This window comes from Diceros bicornis, chromosome 25 (assembly GCF_020826845.1).
Source record: "Diceros bicornis minor isolate mBicDic1 chromosome 25, mDicBic1.mat.cur, whole genome shotgun sequence".
Taxonomy (NCBI): Eukaryota; Metazoa; Chordata; class Mammalia; order Perissodactyla; family Rhinocerotidae; genus Diceros; species Diceros bicornis.
Window position 1 is genome coordinate 648975 of NC_080764.1, and position 25043 is coordinate 674017.

At 52.6% G+C, this 25043-nt stretch overlaps 1 protein-coding gene across 1 annotated transcript in view; it reads right to left on the reverse strand.

Moving 5' to 3' along the window:
- Positions 1 to 5317: 5317 nt before the first annotated feature.
- Positions 5318 to 25043, reverse strand: part of MOV10L1 (Mov10 like RISC complex RNA helicase 1) — an 85359-nt gene continuing 65633 nt past the window's right edge. The window contains 12 exon segments of the mRNA XM_058568098.1: positions 5318 to 5619; positions 5926 to 6017; positions 6149 to 6286; positions 6875 to 6982; positions 9730 to 9879; positions 14963 to 15136; positions 17144 to 17308; positions 18328 to 18427; positions 19934 to 20055; positions 21414 to 21560; positions 22285 to 22463; positions 22966 to 23074. Of these exon segments, the coding sequence (XP_058424081.1) occupies positions 5610 to 5619; positions 5926 to 6017; positions 6149 to 6286; positions 6875 to 6982; positions 9730 to 9879; positions 14963 to 15136; positions 17144 to 17308; positions 18328 to 18427; positions 19934 to 20055; positions 21414 to 21560; positions 22285 to 22463; positions 22966 to 23074 (1494 nt within the window). The 3' untranslated portion in view covers positions 5318 to 5609.

The following is a 25043-nucleotide window of genomic DNA, read 5'->3' on the forward strand; positions in this document are numbered from 1 at the left end:
TAGCTGTGCCTACCACAGGGGACAGAAGCGGAGCAAGAAGATCAAGCAGGGGCCCCTGGGTCAGCAGGCAGAGGCGGGCAGTGGGGACGCCGGGTGAGAGATGGCAGTTGGGACACAGCTGCTTGGGGGGCAAGGGCAGGACTCTGGGCTGCTGAGGGTCCAGCCTGCACAGCTTGTTCTGAAGCGAGAGCTGTGCCCATGAGGCACCTGCCTGGAGAGGTCGTGCAGGCATCTGGGTAAGCCCTCCAGAGCTGGGGGAGAGATGGGGTGCAGAGAGCGTCAAGAGCCGTGAGCCTGGGGGCCATGCTGGGAGAGTGCAGAGACCAGAGGGTGCGATATTGCTGGTGTCCTGTGAGCGTGTTGGGACAGTAGGGCGAGGCGGCCTTCACCACAGCTGCTGGCTCTGCTGGGGAGAGCGAGGCCACCAGAGGTGCCAGGTGTTGTCCCCAAGGAACAGGCCTCCCAGGGGGCATGCCCTGCGAGGTCCCCCACACACTCTGACGGTGGAGGGACCCACCTGGCTGTGAGGGGAGGTTCCGGGAAGCCTTGCAGCCTTCCCTGAGTCTCCCCTGGAGCCGGGGGAGAAGTTCAGCTACACCAGGCCTGCCACGGTGGAGAGGCCACGTGTGGACACTCTGACCAACAGTCCCAGCTGAGCCCAGCTGTCCAGTCACCTCTTTCAAGTGCTGGAACGGAAGCGACGCCTCCGAGGAGCCTCCAGACAACCCCCACCAGCCAAGCACTGCGGGACAATCCCCACTACAGCCACATGCAGCAGAGGGTTGACCGGCTGAGCCCGGCCTACCTCCTGACCCACAAAGGCACGAGGCATGACAGCACGGTTGCTGTCTGCAAGTGCAGGTGTGGGGCAACTTGAGACGCTGCAGTCACTAACTAGAATAAAACAGCATGGCTGTGCTGGGCACCACGGTGGGAGCCAAGGCCCGTTGGGGCCTGTCTCGGCACCAGAAGGGCGAGATGGGGCTCCTCAGGTTGGGGCCCTGGGGCCAGACCTCAGACTCCTGTCAACAGCCCAAGGGGAGGGCCACCATCTGCGTGAGCTTTGAAGGCCTCCAGGCTGGGCTGCAGCCGCCACCTCTCTGGGCTCTGGACCACATCCCTCCCCCACTGTCTGGCGGAACGTGTGGGGTCCTAGGACCACCCTTTTCTCTGTTCTCTGCTCTAGCCACCCAACGGGTCTGTGCAGTCCTGGCCTCTGCTTTGCCCCTCCACCGCTGCCCCCAGGAACGCCCTGCCTTGTGTGGTCTACCCCAGGGGCTACCCACCACCTCCCTGGCAGTGCCTGGCCTTCTCAGCCCAGGAGCAACACAGAAAAGCGGAAACGACGTAACCTGCTACTTTCCCAGGAGGTCTGGACGTGGGTGCTGGTGTCTACGGCTACTGCAGGTTTGCCCGGTGGGCACCAGTACACACCGGGCCTCCCAGATACTGTCCCCAGGCACCCGGACGCACTACGCCTTCCACCCAGCTCACCGGCTCTCTTTTGATGCTCCTGTGAGGCAAGAGCAGGAGCCGCCGCCGCTCACCAGGTGAGGAGAGGGCGGCGTGGACACCTGACCTGGGCCGTGATCCCAGCGGCTCTTTGGGCAGGAACGGGTTCCAGGGTCCCAGGACACGGGCCCTCTCCCTTATCATCCCCCTGGCAGCTGCCTCCCCATGGTGGGGTGGGGAGGGGGACTTCTCTTCCAGTCCCACTCTTTCCAGGAAGCGGGTCACGGAGACAGGACCACAGTGGAAGCCCACACTGGGTGTCTCTAGAGAAGCTTCTGGAAACCTGCCAAGGCCTGGAGGCTGCCCCAGGACACTCACCAACCCCTCTCCACTGTGTGTGGGGCCCTCAGTGCCTCCAGCTGACACCCAGGTGGAGCCTGTGCCCGAGGCGGGGTCCTGCTCACTCCCTCTGGGGCTTGGACGCCAAAAGCACCGTGGAACTGGCGCCCTTATCCTTTGCCCCGTCTCCCGCCCCACAGTCCAGCCTGGGTGTAAAAGCTCCACCTGGCAGGTCCTGCCTGTTGGAACCTCTCTGGTGCCTTGTTGAGTGTGTCCAGGACCTGATTCCACCGCTGGACAGCTCCTCGCCGTGCAGCTGTGGCCCCAGCCCTGGGCCTGGCTGAGCCAATGGAGGCCGAGCAGCTGCAGATAGGCACGCAGCCCCTTCTCCATCTTGGACGGCTCTGGAGCGGGGTCCACCCCAGCCCCACTCCCTCCCTTCACTCAAACAGGCCAACGTCCTACGCCTTGCTGCTTCTGTGACATGCTCCCCGACTCGCCTTCTACTGGCTTCCTCTGAGACTTTGCCAGGTGGGGCGATCCGGCAACAGGTACCTACTGGGATAGTCCAAGCACAAGGCCAAGAATGAGCAATTCTCGAAGCACCAAGACCAGAATCCTTGCACATCCTGACAAACTACCAGCTCTGTTTCTGAGTCCAGGCCTTCCATCACCAGCTGACCCACAATAGCTATTTCTGGGGTGTCTGCAATCAGGAGAGCCCAAATTCTCAGGCATAGGGGCCAGCGTGAGGGCCAGGTTGGGTCATTGGGCTCTGCTTACCCAGCTCTAAACCAGGAAGATGGTATTTCCAGCGTTCACAGCAGCTGACTGAGGGAGAGAACCCTGATTCCTGGGTGGGCCTCCCATCAGTGCCCCAGGGAGCAGGGATGCCCATGGCAGCCAGTCACCGGGTGCACTGGGGTCGTGGGGCGGCCTCGGGGCCCCCGGTGCGGACACCCCCTGCCTCATGCCTCCCTGCCACACCCTGGCCCTCAGTGAGACCCACAGGCAGGTCTGCACAGCTGTCTGCAGCCTCTGCACTTCCCTGCGAGCCTGAGTTGAATGACGACCACAGGTGAAGGGTCACTCTCTGGTGTGAATTCAGCCAGGCTGTTGGTTTTAGGTTTGTGGCTGGACTTGCAGAGGGGCCTGGACAGAAGCCCAGCAGCAGGAAGGCGCTCAGGCTCCACATGCTCCTGGTTCCCTCTCCCTACTGCTGCGTGCGCAGCTCCTCCATCCTGCCTGCCACCACGCTCCTCCTCTTCCTCTGCTGCACCCACAGCACTGGCCTGGGGGTGGACCGGCCTTTGCATGAGCCTAGGGGCGGAGGGCAGCAGCCACACAGAGGAGCTCCAGGCCGGCGCAGCGCCCAGAGGCCCCAGCTTGGTTTGATGCCGTTGTTACTGTCCAGAAGTTCTCGATATTCTCACCTTAAGCATGTTTTGTGCCTAAAGTCTGCTGCCCCATGATGCCGCAAGCACACAATCCCCATGGGCCCATGGAGGGTCCTGACAAGCCACTTGGTTGGACCCTGGCTGCTCCTGCAGGGCAGTCATCCCTGAGGCTCATGGAAGGGGAGAAGGGTCTGGCATCCACCATCCATCCTCTTGCTGCTTGAATAGTGTGAGGAGTGTGGGACACGAGACCCTGCACCCACATCCCCTTCCTGTGGTGTCTGCACCTGGGCCAAATTGCGTGGCCAGAGTGGCCACATGCGGGCTTCCACTGCGACAACCCTGGGACCGGCCCCTTCACAAGAGGCAGGTCAGCGTGTGAGGCTGCCTCATGCAGAGGGGCCTGCGTAGGGCAGGCATGGTCGCAGCCAGGCCGTGAGGCACAAAGCCCCCGTGTTCCCCGAGGCCCAGTCCCTGGGTCCCCTCCCCATGAGGACACGCTCTGAGACCAGACGGTGTTAGGCTGTCTTGATGGCTCTGGTCAGTCACACCAGCTTCCCAGTGTCTCCTACACCGAGCCCCCTGGGTGGCCGTCGGGAATTCCAGCGTGCAGGGCATTTTCCTGTCAGGTCACACCCAGTCCCAAACTGCTGCCTTTGCCTGGCTTATTCACAAGCACCAAGGACTCTAAAACCACCGTGGGGTGCAGCTCACAGGACACTGCCCCATCAAAGCCGGAAGCCAAAGCGGGAAAAAGACTCGAATATCCTGCCTGAGTGCTCCACCAGGGCCAGGCAGGCCCGGGAGACAGCAGGGCCAGTCCCCATGGACCCTGGGAGGGAGCATAGGGTCTTCTGGGACCTTTAAGTATGTGAATACCCCAGAATACCCTCTTTGTGCCTGCACACGTGGGGGGTGTGCCTGGGACCTGGGGCTCCAGAGGGAGGGGCGCTGCAGGATCCATCGCAGGGCAAGCGCAGGTCTCCACCTGCCCACAAACAGCTGGCTCTACAACGGTGCATGCGCCTTCCTGAACCGTGAAGAGGGGCAACTTTTCAAGTGCTGCCATCCCGATAGCAGTGTCCCCTAAAGTGGACGTAAGTGCCCACGAGAGCCCCGTGCTTGGGGGGTGAGGAGGCCCGGCCCTGGAGCCTGCGCCAGCCTCTGGCTGCACATTTCCAGGTCCTGCTGCTGCACAGGAGGGCTGAGCAAGGCCCTTATCGCCCTGGCCACCAGCCCCCTGCCACGTGTGACTCCTCAGGCTTCCTCCTGGAGCGCCTGCCCTCAGCGCCTGGGGGCTCTGCTTGGGCCTCTATGCACAGCCCCCTCAGCCCTCCATCCCAGCTGCCTTCCTGGAGGAAGCAGTCAGGGGCTCTAAACACAAGTGCCGGCAGGGACCTCAGCAAAGAGCAGTGCAGCCTGTGGCACTTGAAATGCTTCAGTCTCAACAGTGCTTCCAAAAGCTGTGTCTTCTTGCTGGGCACCCTGCCTGTGTGCAGGTGGGTTGGGCTGGGGGTCTCGAGCCTCAGTGTCCCAGGTCTGTCCCTTGTTGCATGGACAGTAAGCGCATCCGTGTGGTTGTCTCCCAGCCTGGGGCTTGGACCTGCCTCCTGCACAGACTGCTGCCGTCTCCCCCAGGCTCTGCCTTCCATGCTGCAGACAGCGCAGGACTCACGGGAGCCTGCAGCTGCTGCCTTGCTGCCATGCCTGAACTCCAGCCCCTCTGTGGCAACTCCCTGCCTCAATGAGACCCACGGCCAGCGATTCACAGACGTGCGTCTAAGGCAGCCTTACTGGACACCTGGGGGTGGGTCCCAAGCCTGGTGCTGTTCACAGAGGAACACTTTCAGCCTTCCCTAGAAACAGCTCCCTGAGGATCTGCATGGACAGGTCAGCTCTTGGCCAGAGGGGACAGGTGGGGGGTGGGACACAGGCGGACCCCACCTCTGCCTGGCTGGCACGTCCCCAGGCAGAGCCCCCAGGCTTTGCACAGCTGGCACATGAAGTGAACACTGGCTCAAGGACCTGGAGAGGAGAGCCCAGCACAGCAGGGGTCAGAGGCCACGCAAAAGCATAACTGTCCCCCAACATGAGGCGCAAGTTGAGATGGAAAGAAACGTGGGGTGTCCCACTACAGCGTTTATTTTGGTGACGGGTTATAGTAACTACCCAGTGGCAGGAAGGGGCTGGCATGCAGAGCTGATGGCAGCATGAGCGGGCTCCGTCAGACCCAGTGGCCCCCACACTCATGGCCTAGGCTGTGAGACAAGGCAGGCCACGGGCCACAGTGCAGGGACAGCAGCTCCTCAGGGTGTGGTGCCTGGCTTCAATGGCCATCCCTTATCAACAGGGGGCTCCGGATGCAGTCCCCTCTGGTCCCTTGGGTCCTGGCTCTGCTGGGCAGGGAAGGGCAGGCTGTGCCTAGCCACAGCTGCAGATGAGGAAACGTGAGGGGCCGGTGAGTCGGGCTCCCCACAGTGGCTCAGGATTGCGCTTGGAGACCACCAGAGGGGGCTGGGAGCTGTGCCCTCTCCCCAGTGTGGTTTTTACAAGGGGCACTTATGTTTACCTATGTAAAACTGTGCAAGGGAAGGGTGATGCCAACCCTAAACAACACCCCAGGACCGGGCACTGCAGCCCACGAGGCAGGCAGCCGGGAGGGGAACTGGGTGAGGCGGGGCGGGAGGGAGGGGCAGGGCGGGGGCCCATCCTTCAGGGACACAAAAGAAGACCTTACTTTTCCAGGGACTGCAGCTCAGGAGGTAGGTTGCATCCTGTGTAAACACCGTTTGTGATGCTGTATTCCAGCAAAGCCCCAAAACAGGGATCCTGTTGAAACACAAAGGAGCCTGGCCTTAAACTCAGAAGAGGGCTGGGCTGCCTCCTGCTCCACAGCGTCCAGTGGGACCCTCCCCGCCACCCCCTCCTCAGGTGACACAGCCCGCAAGGTGGCAGCTCACTCTGACAAGAATGTAAGGATTTCCCAGTACAATCAGCAAGGCTTTGGGTCTGGTGATGGCAACATTAAATCTTTTTGAGTTGGACAAGAAGCCCAAAAAATATCTATCATCTTCAAAACTATCTTCATTTGACCGTACCTAAAAAATGCAAAGACGAATAAAAATTGTATCTTAAATTTCTTTGGCATGGAAAAAAACTCTTGACATATAAAAGCTTTTAGAAACATTAAACATCAGTGTGACCCCATTTTTGGTTCAAAAAAAATAAAAGCAGCTGGGAAGCGGCGGGGGTGGGGGGAGCGGCAGAGAGCAGACCTTGCTGCCTCTCTGTCCACACACAGGAGACCCTCCAAACACTAAGCCACTCTCTCTGGGTGTAGGGTTTTGGTGCGTGTCTGGTGGGGCGGGCACCCTCCTCTGAGGCCCTCCCCCCCACTTCCTTCTTTGCTCCCACACTCTGTCCCTCCTTCTCTGACACAATGGCCACTTCTTCCTGGATCCCTTCTCTTTACTTTTCTGTCTGCCGATCTCAGGGTTTTTTGAAAAAGAACTCCCTACAATTACTGCTTGAGACGACGCCTGGGGCATGGAGAGTCTCCATCCTGCACTCGCTTCTCTCGGCGTTATTGACCAGCCTCTGTCTCTTCCTGTCCGAATGTGCCCAGAACCCAACCACCACCAGTGACCTCAGAAGCACTGTCGCCCACTGGACCCAGGAATACCTACAGTGGAGATGATGATAACCAAACATTCCTGCCCTTGAAACTCCTCTACCGAGCCAACCTTTACATCCGTCAGATCAACATTTCTCAAAAGAATTTTGATTTTCTCCACCTTTGAAGCAGATAAAAAGGAAGATTAAAGATAAAATTTCACAAATTTGACCATTTCTTTACATATTACAGCATAAGCGAATATTAGCTAATGTGCAATATTGTTTTCCAATTCTAAATCATATTTCATCAAATCTAAGTTGGTAAGAGCCCAAATCCTGATTCCAGATCGAGTCCACTAGGGCAAGGGGTGGGTCCTCAGGAGTGCTGCCTCCCGTGGAGATCTCCCCTCTCCCCACCCGTGCACAGCAAGGATAGGGAAATGATGTGCAAAGAAGTGAGAAGACACGCACTGCTTTGAGTGAGAAGGACGTCTCCGTGGGGACAGCGCTGGGACTCCCAGTGGGGCGGGCTCCAGAGTGCCTCATGGGGCCCAGGGAACAGAGAGCCCCTCTGGGGATCCCACACCCCAGGAGCCTGAGCCGTTGCGACAAAAGCAGCCTGGCAATGGGCTGTGCGTAGCATGTGGCGACAGTAACAGGAAGCTAGGGGGAAGATGAACTTTGTGAAAAGTGACAACAAGCCAACAGGAGGACGGCCAGCTCCTGAGGGAATGGGGATGAGATCCTCTACACAGGACTCCAGGTGAAGTGTGCCCAAGGTCTCTGGAGACAAGGCAAGAACAGGTCATGGTGCTACAAACAAAAACCAACTTGAAATCTTGGAAAAAAGAAAACTCAGTAGTGGGGAACGGCTCAGCTCCTCCCAGGAGGCGGCCTGGGAGTGGGAGGCCTGCACCCAGGGAAGGTTCCCAGAGGATGCCGGACAGATGGGTCAGACAGACAGAGGGAGGGGCTCAGAGACCGAGGGCAGACTGAGAGGCTGGACACGTCCACCAGCAGTTCCAGAGCAGGCAGGGGACACCCGTCCACACCAGTCACGAGGCCTCAGCAGGGGAGAGAAATCACACCCAGACATTTTGTGGCAAAACTATACAACACCAAGAATAAAGGGAAAATATTAAAACTATGAAAAAAAGGACATTACTTAAAAACAAAGCCAGGCAGAGAGTAGATTTCTCAGCACAGTACATACTACAACAAAATGGGGGTAAAGTTTCCAAAGAACTGGGGCAAACAGCTGAACCAAAATTCATAAGTGAGGTGGTTAAATAAATATTTGCTACTCATAGGCCTTTGCTGAAGTAACTACTAAAAGACAAACCTCAGAAGAAACACAAACCCAGAACAACTAAGTAGGATGTCAGAAACAAAACCAAAACCCAAAACAGTTAAGACACGTTGATAAACTGCTACTAAGAAAAATATGTTTTGAAAAAAGGTGGAATTCCTAAAATTCACAGGAAAGAGCACAAAGCTAAGACTCAGGAGGGCGGGTAGGAAGATGTGCTTCGTAGGACTCACTCCCAGATGCCAACTCGCCACCAAGCTCCTGTGACTACTCTGTGTGGTCCTGGGACAGAGGCGGCCCCCGAAGATGCGCACGAGAAGCTGGTGTGTGGCAGGCAAGGCAACACATGCCACTCAGATACCATTCACTAAACTGATTATGCACAATGGAAAATAAACTCAGATCCCTTACCCCAATCCACACTCAGAAACAAATCCAGGTGGGTCGAAGATGTAACAGTGAGAAGCAGACACTTAAAAGTCTCAGAAGAAAAGTGGGAAACACTTCATGACAACAGGACATGGAAGGACTTCTCAGACACAAAGAGCACGAACCATAAGGAAGTTACTGAGACACGCTCTGTGTATCTGACGACATTGAAAGTAGAAACATACAGAGCCAGCCCTGATGGCCTAATGGGTGAAGTCTGGCATGCTCCGCTTCCGCAGCCCAGGTTTGGTTCCTGGGCACTGAACCACACTCCTCGTCTATCAGTAGCCATGCTGTGGCAGTGACCCACATAGAAGAACCAGAAGAATTTGCAACTGTACACGGCTGTGTGCTGGGGCCTTGAGGGGGAAAAAAGAAACAAGGAGGAAGATTGGCAACAGATGTTAGCTCGGGGCAAATCTTCTCCTGCAAAAAAATAAATAAACAAAAAATAGAAACATATACATAAGGGAAACAATCAACAAAGACAAATGCCCAGCAGAGATGCTGTACACAAGACACACAACTACCAAGGACCTGTGATCTAGAATGTATACTGAAAACTACAAACCGTTGAGAACAAAACACGCCTGAGGTCAATTTACAGTGGGCTCTAGATTTGAACAGGCAATTTAAGGAAGACATGAAGAAATGGCCAATGAACAGGAAGATTCTCAAGACCCTGACAACTCAGGGTAATCCCACAACACCCTCACTCCCCGTTTTAGGGGACCCCAGCTGCAGGGTATAGACTGTGAGCAGCCTAGCTGCGCCCTGCCCGCAGGCATGAGGAGGTGTTCATGGCAACGAGACATGGGAGAGCCCTGCAAGCCCACCACAGGGGAGCAGATGGACACTGTGCGACGATGGGGAGGCCAAGGAGCTCGCAGCAAGAATGTGTGGCCCCACCGGACTTGCTGCCCTCACAACCCAGGGGAGAGGACATTCTCACGCCCAGTGACAGATGAGCAAAGAGAGGCGGGCTCACTCAACATGCCCAGGCCGTGGGTCACTTGCCGGAGAGAGCACGTGCTCTCCCCAGGCTCACGGGACACCAGTGCAAGAGCAGTGAGCTGTGGAGATGACTCCAGAGGGACTTGGGGCCACTTGACAAGCTTGTTTCCACCTTCCTCTGTGGCCTCCTCAAACAAAAAAGCATGAAACAAGCTCGTTCGAGCAGGTCCACACCTGTTTCCGGTAGGGCGTGATCACACCGATGTCACCGGCAGACACCTGGCTCGAGGCGCTCCTGGCCAGCAGGCAGCAGTAGCGCATGACCTGGACAGCTTCAGCCGGGTTGAACCACGAGGGGCTTCTCCCTTCCCGAGCTTCGCTGCCCTGAGTTAGGAGACAGAGAAGGGCACGTCCATCACAAAACGTCATGTACTCAAAAAACGCTCGCTCAGGGCCTACGAACAAGGAGCAGACGGAGGCGCTGGGGAACAGAGCATGAACAAGACAGAAGCAAGCCCTGCTCTCGTGCAGAACTCACATTCCAGCAGGGCAGACTAACGTTAAGTAATCAGGACAATCATCCCAGCTGCAGCAAGCGCAGGAAGGAGAAGGACTGGCTAGGCGAGGCTGTGATCTGAGGGACTGTCCACACGGGAGTCGCAGGTCAGCAAGGCTCACACCAACTGACACGTGTGCAGGAGCTACTGGGCAAAGGCAGCTGCATGTGAGGGAGGGCACGTGGGGCCCCACTGCAGAAGCACCCGAGTGTGCTAAAAAAAGTAAAGAAGGCCAATGTGGCCAAAGCAGACTGCACGGCCAGCTGTGGTCAGTCCAGGAGGCCACAGCAGGGCCCTGCCATAGGCCAGGGAGTCTGACTCAGGCTCCATTCCCTCCCCACTCGCTCTCTCAGCCAGTCAGCAAAGAGGACATGCAGATGGCCCACAAGCGCACGAAAAGGCCCGCAACGTCACCCGCCATGAGGGAAACGCCAATCAACCCACAAGATTCCACCTCACACCCACCAGGACGGCTATTATCAAAAAAACAGAAAGTAACGAGCGTTGGCGAGGGTATGGAGAAAGTGCACTCTTGTGCACTGCTGGTGGGATTGTAAAATGGTAGAACTGCCGTGGAAAACAGTATGTCGGTTCCTCAAAATATTAAACATAAAATTATCATACGGTCCAGCAATTCCACTTGAGTCTATACCCAAAAGAAGTGAATGCAGGGACCCAGATAAATATTCATACACTCACGTTCACAGCAGTATTATTTGCAATAACCAAAAGGTGACAACAACCCAAGTGTCCATCAACAAATGAATGGATAAACAAAATGTGGTATTATCCATACAGTGGAATATTATTCAGCCTTCAAAAGGAAGGAAATTCTGGGGCTGGCCTGGTGGCATACTGATTAAGTTCGTGTGCTCTGCTTTGGCGGCCCAGGGTTCACGGGTTCGGATCCTGGGCATGGACCTACTCACCACTTATCAAGCCATGCTGTGGCAGGTGTCCCACATATAAAGTAGAGGAAGATGGGCACAGGCCAATCTTCCTCAGAAAAAAGAGGAGGACTAGCAATAGATGTTAGCTCAGGGCTAATCTTCCTCACTGAAAAAAAAAAAAGGAAATTCTGACATGCCACAACATGGATGAACCTTGAAAATATTATGCTGAGTGAAATAAGCCAGTCACAAAAGGGCAAATACTGATTATTCCACTTCTATGACGTCCTAGAGTTGTTAAATCCATAGAGACAGAAGGTAGATGGTGGGTGCCAGGGTGTGGGGGAGGGGGATGGGGAGTTAGAGTGTAATGGAGATAGAGTTTCAGTTTGGGAAGATGAAAATGTTCTAAAGATGGGTTACAAAACAATCTGAATATATTTAACACTACTGAACTGTACACTTAAAATGGCTAACACAGCATATTTAATGTTAATGTGTATTTTACCACAATCAAAAAAGAGTGAACACCAGATAAAGCAATAAGGTATTAATTTTCAGAATGTGTTTTACGCTGTTGTTAAGCCACATGAAATTTATCCCTTAGATTTATAATAAATGATTAAGATAACTAAAAAAAGATTAATGGGATGGAAGCTCATAGTAGAACTTCTAAACTGAAGAGAAAAAACATTCAATGAATATCAACTGAACAGCTACAAAAGATAAGGAAAAGGAGGAAACAACAACAAGTAACAAAGGTCAAGATGAAGGAACAGTTAAATAACTACAGGTTGGGCTGATTTATCTCATCAAAAGCACAGACCCAGGGCCGGCCCCATGGCTTAGCGGTTAAGTGCGCGCGCTCCGCTACTGGCGGCCCGGGATCGGATCCTGGGCGTGCACCAACGCACCCCTTCTCCGGCCATGCTGAGGCAGCGTCCCACATACAGCAAGTAGAAGGATGTGCCACTATGACGTACACCCATCTACTGGGGCTTTGGGGAGAAAAAGGGTTAAAAAAAGGAAGAAGATTGGCAATAGATGTTAGCTCAGGGCCACTTTTCCTCAGCAAAAAAGAGGAGGATAGGCATGGATATCAGCTCAGGGCTGATCTTCCTCACAAAAAAAAAAAAAAGCACAGACCCTCAAATTGGATTAAATATAAAAACTAGCTGCTTCTAAGAAATACACCTAAAGTAAAATGATAAAGAAAGAATGAAAAGAGATACTAGATAATAAGAAAAAAGGAGTGGCAATATTAATATTATTGTAAGGTGGAATTTAAAGCTAAAAACTCGATATTACATAGTGAGGAAGATAAAACAATCATAAACTTCTACACACAAAACAACACAGCAGTTAAATACATAAGGCAAGAACTATTAGAAATTCAAAGAGAATTTGATAAAAAAATATTATTATGTGAGACTTCACTCTTCTCCCACTAGTGGGACTACCTAGTAGACAAAATCCAAGTGAAGACACAGAAGAGCTAAATAACAAACTCCATCAACTTATTCAAAAAATGCATTTGGAACTTACATCCCCCAAATACAGCATATAAGTTTTTTTGGTATGTCTTTAGAACATTTACCAAAACTGATACCTATTTGGCCACAAAATCTTAAAAGCGGAGAGTTTATAGGCCACAGTTCTTGATCAGAACCTAATAAAATTAGAAATAAAAAAGAGGTGACCAAAACTTTCTTAGCCATTTGGAAACTAAGAAAAGTACTTTTCTATCACCCTTGGACCAAAAAAGAAACTAGAGAAAGTCACAAGTATCTAGAAAGCCATGGAGAAGGGGACCCTTGGAAGACACACATGGAGAAGCACGGCAGCACCTGAGGGATGCCGCTGTCACCAGTGCCTCCCTGCTAAGAGGACAAAGAGGACAGGAACCAAGTGCTCATCTTGTGGGAATTAAATGAAACAAATAAAGATAAATAAGTTAGTAAGAAAGAATGATTCAAGATAAAGCTGAAATTAATGAAGCAGAAAACTAACAGGCTAAGTACAAAGCCGGCTTTTCAATCAGACCAGAGGTTGGTACCTCTTGCCTGTAAAGGGCCAGACAGTCAATATCTTAGGTTTGAACTCTGCTATCGTCCTAGCAAAAAGAAGCCAGAGACAAGCCACCTGCCACTGCAGCACAGGCTCCCAACTCTGCTTCTTTAGGAGGACAAGACTACAGCTACCTCCTGGGGCTCATCCCCCCCCCACAGTGTCCCTGCAGCTTGTTCTACTGAGCTCTCTCTGCTGGGACGCGCTGGGCACGGGGACAGAGCAGTGAGTCAGACAGAGGGCCTCCTGGAGTTTCCTCCGGGGAACGGCCGCCCGCCAAGAATCGAGAGTCAAGGGAAAGCTGTGTCGAAAGGGTATGCGCTGGGGAGGGTGTCTGAAACTGCATCCCAGGGACTGGAGTGCGCCTGTGGGAGCCAAGGGCGAGTAACGGCCAGGCCCGGCCAGCAATCCTGCGGCCAGTTAACTACTGGTGATAAAACCCTTTTTTCTCAAATGGTGGGAGGGGACCATGTTCTCTGCAACCCAGCCTGAGAGGTCTCACCTACATTTAACCCTCAGGGCCCTCCAAAAGCGCTCACGAAATCCATTGATGTTTCCGGACTCTGTTCTTTTCACACTGTGCACTTGTATTTACTACAGCTCTTATAGTATGTTATCCAGTGGGCTTTGCATCTCATTTTTCTTCTACAAAACTTTTTTACATATTTACAACTTCACTCCGTACTCAGTTTCTCATGAAAGAGCCCAATGTGACTTTTACGTAGACTGCATTAAATACATGGATTAATTTATGCAGAACTGATCCCTTTACAACACCGGTCTCTGTTTGTAGACGTTGGGGGCCTGTCTTAGTTCACGTGCTTAGGCTAAACCTTCTGACTCTTTCGGCAGCGATCATGCTTCCTTCTCTGTAGGTCCCCACTCTACATGGGTCAGAGGGATCTTTGAACCCGAGATACACTTTCTAACTTGTTTTTTCTGACACACAGGGAAGCCTGTGAGGACAGGCAGAGCTGGGGAAAACTGCTCCCAGGAGGGCAACAGCGCACAAGACTGGGAGAACGCACCAGCCAGCAGGGGACTCATGCTGAGTGGACCACATTGTGAGTCCACCCTCTCCTGGAACTCGCTCCCATCCACGGTGGGCACCCCACAGCCACAGCTGTACACACAACTCCACTTTCTTCCAGCCTCTTCTGACAGAGCAGGCCAATCTGGAGGCCTCAGGCAGCAGGTGCTGTCATGGGAAGGCAGGCGGGCTCCAGAGAGGAGAGGGGCGGGCACCCTGGCACCAGCTTGCCCCATCCTGGAGTCTGCACAGCCCCGAATCTGGATGAGAACTTGGGGGAGTTAATGTAAAACCTGACTTCTGGTTCTAACAACCAAATTCCCAGCATAAACACTCGCATTTTAGTGAACACTTGTCACTTTCTGGCTACTGAGCGTCTAACTCCCCCTGCGGGAGGTAGGGGGAGTTAACTAACACCCCGTAGCCAGTGAGGCCGCGGTGAGAGGGAAGGCTCTGGCCCCAGGTCGGTTCTCTCACTTGGCAATGATGCACAGGATGGCGGTTACCCTTCGTGGGGCGGCAGGAGCTTCCTGTTGCCCAGCTTCCCGCGATTCAGCTTGCTCGTTTCCCCAGCCTTCCCATCAATCCTGTGAGCTCGTCAATACGCCTCCTACAAACTCCTTTAGGATGCTCCCCCTTCCATCCCACTCTGGGCCGGCATCCTCCCGAGCCCTTTCTGTGTGTCATCACCTGAGCGGCTGGATGGGCAGAAGCCCCTCCCACTGCTTTTACTCTGCGGGACCAGCACGCGTCTGCCCCACCACAGGCACTTGGCAAATGCTTTGTCAGTGGCTGAATTAATCAAAGCACATGCACTGAGCACGCGTACACACCACGATGAGCACTGGGGATCACTCAGCTACTCAAAGACTGAGCCACTTGTCCTGTGCCATGTTGAGGTCAGTGACGGGTACACGACTCACCCTCACACCGTGAAAGATGAGGGGGAAGCCTTTCTTTGGTAACTTCTCCCAGCCCAGCAAGGAGGTCACCACCTTGGGATCTGCACAGACTTCAAGCTCCTTGTGGTAGAACAGTCTGGATGGCAGCGCCAGCAGAGCTGAGTGAGATCTGTAGTTCTTCACGAGCTTCGTAACCTGCCAGGAGAGAGCAGGCAGCAAGCCCAAGGCCAAAGTCAGCGAGAGACGCTTCTGTCAGAGGGAAAGACAGCCCAGACTCACCCCAAGTCACACGGCGGGGCAGCCCTCCCTGCCTCTGCCTGCACCTCCTGGCCTGTCACCTGCACCTGAGTAGGAAGTGCTCTGGCACCTCAGACAATTCTCTTACTAGACAAGGGGAACGTCAGGAAAAGAAAAGAGAACAAGGCCTCTGGGACCATCACCTGGGTCTGGACAGCTGAGGAGTCTGCTGCAGGCTAGTCACACGTCTGCCTGCAGCCCTGTAATCTGGATGCACTGTCCTGCAACCCTGGCCTTTAGACAAAGCAGGAGGCCTGTCTCAGCTCAGCTGCAGGCAGCTACGGGCTCCTGGGCCCCAAGGCCAGGGTGGCTAAGGGCACAGCTGGTGCACTGGACTGCATATCCCCCCGAGCCACAGGCAGCCCCTCAAGGGCCAGGCTGGGACCTTTGAGAGCTGCTGGAGGTGAAGTCGCCAGCATATGGAACAGGAACAACTTTACTTTCTGCCTCCAACTGACCTGGGAAGCTCATTCCCTGAGCGTAGTCTTCCCTTGTTCCCGGGTGACAATGCCCGTAGGCCTCAGGAGTTTCCTGCTGACTCAAGGTAACAAACTTCAGCTCAGTAATTACAACGTGTACAGCTTCCAAGACGCTAATCAAAACCCCAGACTCTATCTAGCATCACAGCCTCTCCCTTCACCCAAGCCAGGCCCGTGTTAGCCTGGACATCTGCGTGCGAACAGGGGGAGAGGTGTGCTCGGCTCCCAGGGGCTTGCTGTGGTTCCAGGCCTGGGGAGAAGGAAGGAGGGTGCAGCGCACTCAGGCTGACAGGCTCTGCTGCCCTCTGCTGGGCACCTAGGCCGCAGGCTGAGGCACCTGGCTGACAGAGGCTGGCGGGCAGCACTGTCTGTCCGACAGCTGCCACATTACTCCACCCTTGTCTCATGGCCCCCTCCCCAAAGCCACTGGCAGGCTCCAGGGAGATGGACACTTGGTGGGCAGACATGCATCTCCCACAGGCAGGAGAGCCCTTCATTTCCCTGTCTGGGCCTAGCACAAGTCCACAGCTGGCTCTGGCTCGTCATCAGAGCCTCCTAATGACCCCTCACTGTAGCTCCTCCGACCGCGGGCACCTCTCTTGCAGGTAGCCCCTAGTGAGGCAGTCCTCAGCCTGAAGACCACACTGTCCCCAGCCCCACTCTCTTCCCACATGCCCTCTCTGCTCCACTCTCTTGTGCTCTCTATTCTCCAGGGGGGAAGGGGCCCAGGGGCTGACTACCTGGCTTAGGTTTCAGGCTATTTCCCTGAAAACCTGCCCATGATCCACATCTCATTTTCTGTTTAATGTTCACATTCAGACGGGAATCTCTCCTTGTTTCTGTACTGTAGGAGCTCAGAGAATGATGCTACTTGGCTGACCTTAATGAGGGACCCCAGAGACCCAAGGTTCCCCAGCTCCAGTGTGCTGGGAGCCCCTCTGAAGTGATCTGAGGTCGCCTGAGAACCCAGAATCTGCACCTTAACCAGGACCTCAGGAGACCACAGGAGACACTGCCTTTCTTCCAAGTAAAGTTACAAAGTTCCTTTCTGTTTTCCCACACTAACATGGATTTAGACTCTCTTGCTATGCTTGGCCCCACAGAACCTCGGCCAAAAGCCTTACACCGCCTGGGATCTCTGATCCTCAGGAGATGCTATGAAGCAAATTTCTGAGTTTCTGGGACAGAGAAGCTCGTCCAGGTGCCTTAAGTCCACTCTGGGGGGTAGGAGAGGAGCGTGCGAGCTGTTCGGGCCTCCTCTCCAGGTGCGGCTTGGGGACACAGGGAGGTGAGCTGAGAGTAGCACAGAGGCTGTGGGGACTCTGGCGGGCACTTACCTGCTCCTCTGTGAGGCACCCTCTGCTTGACTCCAACTCTGCTGTCACCTTATGGGGGAAACGTAACACCACGTGGAGTCTGGGCTTACCAGCAAGGGGTTGTAGGCGCCACAGGCCCCAAAAGCGTTTTCATCTCTCCTATACACTGGTCGGGACATCAGTCTTTCCAACATAGAAACGTTCAGCCCATAGGCCATGGCAAGTCTGGACTTGATGACCGGTCCGAGCTGCATGGGGTCTCCAGCAAGGACAATCTGTAGCACACAACAGGCACCCACTGGCACCCACACCAGTGCAGGGGGAGAGGTGACGACAGTCACACGTAGACTCACAGCCCCAAATGGGTGAGTGTCGGGGATCGTGAGAGAGCCACAGGCCAGCCTCCGGCCCTTTGACTGGCTGAACAAGGGTCCGTGAGTGCAGCCACATGGCTGGAACTGTCCCCCCACCCCAGCACGCAAAACGACGATGGCTTGGACAAGGACAGTGGAAATGGAAAAACCAAACAGGCTGGAGACACAAGCTCCCTCACGGGGCAGTCCTTCCACCGGCTCCTTGACCTGGCAGCCTTGTCCCTGTCTTCTGGAAGTCTCTGCTGTTCCATCTTTCTCCCTAATGCTGCCTCTTGTCCCTCCCGCCCTGGTGGCTCCCTAGACCTGGACTCAGCTGCCTGGCAAGGCAGCCTGCCAGGGGCCACGTCCTAGCTGGGCTAAGCCTGCTCCTCCGTCTCTGTGATTGAGATAGGAGGAGGTGGCCCTCCTTGAGTGAGTGTGTAGAATGGAGGCGGAGGCAGGGGGGAGTTCAACACGACCCCACGTCACTACTACGGATGAGTAGTGGAGGAAGCAGCGGGTGTGACGAGGAAAACGGCCAAGACTCAGCCTAGGACAACTGGGGTTAGAGGGGCCAAGGCAGTCAGCAGAAGGGAGCAGAATGGTCAGATCCAGGCTGGTAAGCCAGGGCAATGCCTTGATCTCCTTACCCAGCAATACAGTCACGGAGAGCAGGGGCCAGAGGTGCTGACCTCACCCTGTGCTCTGCACCCACAACAGTTCTTAGCATCTGTTTAATAAGTGAATGAATGAAATCAAAGCAGCCCTCTCCCCTAGTCCAAAAGGAATGAAGTGTATGACAACACAGCCCGTGTCTTCACGGTGCCCGAGTCCTCAGGGCTCCCCCGAGCCCATCACCCTGCCACTGTCCTGTGCAGACAGAGCGCCTCCCACTGCAGGAAGACAGGACGACAACAACACACACAGCAAACAGGCCTCACCTGGCCACTGACGTCTGAAATCAGCCCCAGAGGAATAATGCATTCTGGCTCACTCGCCTGTCCTGCTTCGTCCACAAATACGTGTGTAAAGTGTCCGACTCTAGAGCCAAAGATGTCCTAAATGGTCATTTCTATCAGTGTCCTAGCAACCAACACCACACAGCCGCACAGCCATGTCTGCACTGCGGGCGCCACCTGGTCAGGAATAACCAGGGGCCACAGGCCTATCAGGAGACCTAAATGAGCTCCTGTCAGCCCTGGGACTCTGTACACAATGTATGTGTTTGTTTAAAAAGAGTCAGAGGGAAAACAAGCGAGAGGCAGGAATGAACAAAGTATTGAGAGCTTACCACGGCAGATCAGCCACACGAAGTCCACGTCAGAGCACGTGCTCCTTACGCCTGTGTCTGCCGTTGGCAACTGACAACACACCCCGGCGTGAGAAGGCATGGGCTGGAGTCCTGGCTCTACCACTTACCAGCTGTGACCCTGGGCACTCATGTCCCTTCTCTGTGCCTCAGTTTCCCTGATGTGGCTGATGTGAGGTCAGGGTGAGCTGTTCAAGGTGGGGTGCTGGGGCTATGCTCCCACACGGCAACTGCTGCCCTCACCTCCTTCTGCCTCGTGATGCACCCTTACCAGCCTGCTCTCAGCCAGGGCACCACTCTGACCCTCCACGCCAACGGGAGCCCAGGGGACAGTACTGCGTGTGTGCTCTGGGCCCCGGGCAGCCTTCACCTCGGCCGGCTGAAGGGCAGCCACCGCCCCACAGTAATGCCTGAGGGACTCCGTGCCTAAAGCTGCAGAGCCACTGCTGACAAGACAAACCCTGGGCCGAGCCTGAGCCGGGACCCCGGCATTAGAGACCCACTGGGCCCTGCTCCTACTGTGGTCCAGTGAAGCGGTGCTGGCCCCTCACCTTTCTCCTTCCACTGGTAGTCAGTTTACATCTTTAAACACGGGCCTGAGTTCGTAAATCTCAAGCTGTCAGTTCCACAAATGACACCCACTGATACCTCTCTACGAAAGAGGAGGAAATCAGCACACTTTCATTTTTCTATCTCATGTCCCAATTTCTGCCGAAAAAATTTAACATTATGTATCTTTTTTAGAATACAAGCACGTAAGTATTCAATTCTGTATTAACTATAGTTATTTAGTTATTTCTAACAGACTGCATCGTTCCTTGTTCACACCTTCTAAGCTTCCTAAAGCCCTGGCACTGGCACCCCCACCCACACGCGTGGTGGTCCTGCCACCTCTGTTTGCTGACCTGTTCCTGTCACTGTCGCCTTGGCACCTCCCGTTCCTCCAGCAAATCAAGCTCCTTCCTGCTTTGGGCTGGTCCTGGGCTTCTCCCCAGCCGGGCACGCTACCTCCTTCTTCATCCTCTGCCCCCTCGGGAAAGCTTTGGGTCCCACTCATCTTTGGGGTCTCAGTGCAAACATCACCTCCCTGGAAAAGCCCTCCCTGGCCGTCCACGCCCCACCCCCAGCCCAGTTTCTGGCACTCTGTGCTGATGGCCTCCCTTTAAGCATCAGCTCCAAGAGGATGCAGACTTTTATACACGTGGGTCTCTACGCCCTAAACTATGTCCAGTGCTTACCTCACTCCTATTTGGTAAAAGAGCCCTGCGCTGCTGCATGTCGTAATTATTATCCGGAAGCGTGAGGCTTTCCAGATGTCTTCTCCATCTTTGCAATATGGTTTGATGGCATCAATGATTGTCTGAAGGGAGGGAGTGGAGCCAGTTTATTTTCCAAATTATTAAGCTTTTTTTTTTTTTGCTGAGGAAGATTAGCCCTGAGCTAACGTCTGTGACAATCTTCTTCTATTTTGTATGTGGGTCGCCACCACAGCATGGCTGCTGACGAGTGGTGTAGGTCTGTGGCCAGGATCCAAACCCGCGATCCCGGGTGGCCGAAGTGGAGTGCACCAAACTTAACCACCATACCATGGGGCCAGCACCTAAGCATTTCTTTAAATTGAACATAATCACAAAGATGAAAGGAATTCCAAAGGATAACCCTGTCCTGTTGCCACTTCTCAGTTATGACTCAGGAATGGTTTAACATGTTTTTTTTTTTTTTTTTGTGAGGAAGATCAGCCCTGAGCTAACATCCATGCTAATCCTCCTCTTTTTTTTTTTTTTTGCTGAGGAAGACCAGCTCTGAGCTAACATCTATTGCCAATCCTCCTCCTTTTTTTCCCCAAAGCCCCAGTAGATAGTTGTATGTCATAGTTGCACATCCTTCTAGTTGCTGTATGTGGGACACGGCCTCAGCATGGCCGGAGAAGCGGTGCGTCGGTGCACACCAGGGATCCGAACCCAGGCCACCAGCAGCGGAGCGCGAGCACTTAACCTGCTAAGCCACGGGGCCGGCCCTAACATGTTTTCTTAAATCAAAATATTTTATATCCATATCAATTTAGTCCGTGTTTTATGGACTCTAGAGCCAGGAACATAACATATAATCCTGCAGAGCCTTTTTTATGTATTTTGTAGGTTCAATTTCTTTTGTTTAGCAATACTTCATTCTGTAAGCAAACCAGGAACTTTTAATTTTCCTAAAGGGTTACTTAAAGCCAAACCAATAAAACAGAACCAAAAAGAAACAATACATTTGGGGATCAAATAAAAGAGCAGCATCAGCATTTAATAAAGCTGAGCATGGGGGCTGGCCTGGTGGCGGAGAGGTTAAGTTTGCGTGCTATGCTTCAGTGGCCCAGGGTTCGCAGGTTTGAATCCTGGGCGGGCACCAACGCACTGCTTGTCAAGCCATGCCGTGGTGACGTCCCACCCAAAGTACAGGAAGATGGGCATGGATGTCAGCCCAGGGCCAACCTTCCTCAGCAAAAAGAGGAGGATTGGCAGATGTTAGTTCAGGGCCAATCTTCCTCACCAAAAAAAAAAACCCAAAAAAACCCAAACCAAAAATGCTGAGCAGGCCCAATTCATAAAGGAAGCATGAGAATGTAATTAAATATTCAAGAATAAAACTCATTTAATCACTCATTTAATCATTTAATCACAGTGACGGCCCAAGTGAGACCCATTTCTCAGTCCTGGCTCTCCGACAGCTCACCTCCTCGAACCTGCAGGTGGCGTTCACGCGGACCATGGCACCAGGCCGCAGCATCTGGCTCTCGTGCAGCCGCAAACACACGAGGTCGGCGGCGCTGTTGGAGGGCGCACAGACCAAAATCCGACTGTCTGGCAAAGTGTAGTACATCTTCATCCAGGACACAAAAGAGACAAAGGATGATGAACGTCAACCCGTCAAGTGCAAACGTGGAGTGGTGAGTCTGACACGCAAGTGCTCACCATGCAGACTCAGCCACACGGGCTCACATCAATCCCTCATGTGCCTGAGACACGGCCCAATGACACACGGTGACGGTTCTGCCCATTGCACAACGTGCCCACAAGACTGGAGAGCAGGTGCGGGTTCTCTGAGCTCTCCGAGATCCCATCCTTCCAGAGCAGAAGCCCAGTCAGATTAATTCCCACATGCCTGGCTCGTAGTACAGTGCTGGCTGGGCACTTGGACACGTTTGCTAATCTGAATCCTGAATGATGCAGAAATACTAAACACATACTATCTCCACAAACTCAATTTTAGATACAAATGGAGACACTAGAAACTTCTGCAGAATGGTGGCTTTAGCTACTGAAAAGGAAACTAATTTTCTGCAGCAAAATTTCCTGATGTGATTGAATGGTTTACTATTCCCAAAATGAAAGAGATTCCTTTCTAAACTTGTAAGTAATAAGCTTTTAAAATCCTACATACTCACATAAATAATATAAAACAAACATAGTTAAATATGAAATAACTGGAATTTTTCAAGCTCTTTCCAACCTTCTGCTTCTACAATTTACACTAAGGCTTCCTGACAACATGGACACAGCACAGAGCTATGTTCACTGTTGACTGTGCCGTGGTCTGTCGTTACCTGTAAAACAGCCTCTATTATCGTCACTGTCTTCCCAGTTCCAGGAGGTCCGAAAAGAATATATGGGAGTGGGCGGCAGTCGCCACTCAGAATTCTTCTAACTGCTAACTTCTGGTTTTCATTGAGCACTGGATTGAAAAATTCGTTCTCTCCCACTTCAGGGATCTGAATTTCATTTACTGTATTCAAAGTGGAAAAACAGTGTTAGGCAGAGGTCTAATAACTTTGACAGCTGGAGAACACATCAGCACCGGCCGCCATGGAGGCTACAATACAATCCAAGTCAGGTAGGGAAGCCCTTCTGCACAACCACCAGTGAGACAGTCCCTCTAATAACCTGTCTGAGCTTCATTAGGCAGTCAGGAAAACGAACTTAGCATTCTGAGAGCAGAAACACAGGCCATTCAATTCACTCTTCCACTTTACATATGGACTATCACCCAAGATGTCAGAGACACCATCTTAAAAAGGTCGACAAGAGTAGTCCATAATCAGGAAAGTCTTAAAGTATCGAACCTAAAACATCAAGTCTCTGCTTGGTTTTCAGTCAAGACAAAGAGCGTTCATCTCTCTAGTTACACAACTGTCAGAGACCACACGCTTCTCCTTCACAGGAGAGCGAACTCCTCAAGGGGCCTATCTTCCAGGCACCAGTCACCATGCTGCCCTCACAATACGCACCCAGACTGCTTGTCTCTGCGGCCAGAGCCGCTGGCCCTGGGATGTCCTGGGCACCAACCCGCCTCTCCTTTGTTGCATGTTTAGTTTGGTCCTTCACGTCTTTCCTAGTCTAGAAATAATCATACAGAAAAACAGCTTAAAAATAAAGCTTTGTGTTTACATGGGCTTAAAGAGTAAACATATACATCTATCAACGTTCCACTTGTTTTATCTATTTAATAGCTCTTGGCAAGGATCATAGATTATATCCTTTAAAACAATGAAAATACAGAATATCTGATAAAAATCTGCTAAAAAGGTTTATGTTTCTTTTTTTTTTCCCCTTTTTCTCCCCAAAGCCCCAGTGGATAGTTGTATGTCACAGTTGCACATCTTCTAGTTGCTATATGTGGGATGCCGCCTCAGCACGGCCGGACAAATGGTGCGTCGGTGCGCGCCCGGGATCCGAACCCGGGCCCCCAGTAGTGGAGCATGTGCACTTAACCGCTAAGCCACGGGATCAGCCCCTATGTTTCTTTCTTGAGTTCCCTTTTAAAAATAAACTAAATTTTGGGCCCGCCCCATGTCTTAGTGGTTAAGTGCACGCGCTCCACTACTGGGGGCCCGGGTTCGGATCCCGGGCGCGCACCGACGCACCGCTTGTCCGGCCGTGCTGAGGCGGCATCCCACATACAGCAACTAGAAGGATGTGCAACTGTGACATACAACTATCCACTGGGGCTTTGGGGAAAAAAAAAAAGGAGGAAGATTGGCAATAGATGTTAGCTCAGAGCCGGTCTTCCTCAGCAAAAAGAGGAGGATTAGCATGGACGCTAACTCAGGGCTGATCTTCCTCACAAAAAAATAAAATAAAAATAAAAATAAAAATAAAAATAAAATAAATAAAATAAAATAAAATAAAATAAAATAAAAATAAACTAAATTTTGTGATGATGACACCAAAACAAAGATTACATTTCATCTGACTAAAGTGTGTATTTTCTTCCTGCGTCCTTCCTGCTAACCTTGCTCACCTACAAGGGAGAACCCGCAGTGGCTGAAGGCAAGTCCAGGACCCTCGCTCCCCCAAGAACCAACTCCAGGCAGGACCCTCCCCCAGTGATGTGAAGAAGCCTTCCCTGTGAGAGCCCAGTGAGAACTCTGCTCTAAGAAGAATCTCACATACCTTTCAGGTAATGCAGAACGATGGCATTGCTTCTTTGTCAACGGCACAAGAATTGCTTTTGTATGTTTCTTTAAACATAAAGTGAATCTGTCCTGGACCAATAGAGCTGTTTTTCCAAATTTCTCCTGTTACAAACAGCTCTGCACATATATCCTTGTGCAATCACGTGATTACTTTCATAGCATAAATTCTAGAAGGGAAATTGCTACACTAAAAGTTTCACATTAAAAATTTTATATATACCGCCAAATTTTAGTCCCGAAGGTCATAGCAATTTACCCTCCTCCTGCTGTATGAGTTTTGCAGAGTACACTGAGGTATGCACATTCACAGTGTATAATTTGACAAGTCTGGGCATATGTATACACAAGTGACACCATTACCACAATCAAAGAGGTAAACACGTCTATTAAGCCCAGAAGTTCCCGCACGCCCCTTTGCAGTCGCTCCCTCCTGCTATCACACAGACTGGCTTACATTTTCTGGAATGTTACATAAATGGAATCTTGCAGTATTCTCTTTTTTGGTCTGACACCTTTCACAAGTGTAACGAACTGTTTTGAGGTCCATCTATGTTGTTGTGTATATCAACAGTTTACTCCTTTTCACTGCTGAGTAGTATTCCATTTTAAGAACAGACTACAATGTGTTAATCTATTCAACTGCGGGTGGACACTGGGCTGTTTCCAGTTTTTCACTATTACAAATAAAACCGCTATGAACATTCACGCCTGAGTCTTTGTGTGGACATACGTTTTCCTCTCTCTGGGGTAAACAGCTAGCAGTGAAAGGGCTGGGTCAGATGGCAGGCATATGCTCAGCTTTCTGAAGGAGCTCTTTTCCAAAGCAGCTGCACCATTTTGCATTCCCACCAGCCTGCATGAGGTTCCAGCCGCTCCACAGGCTCATAACC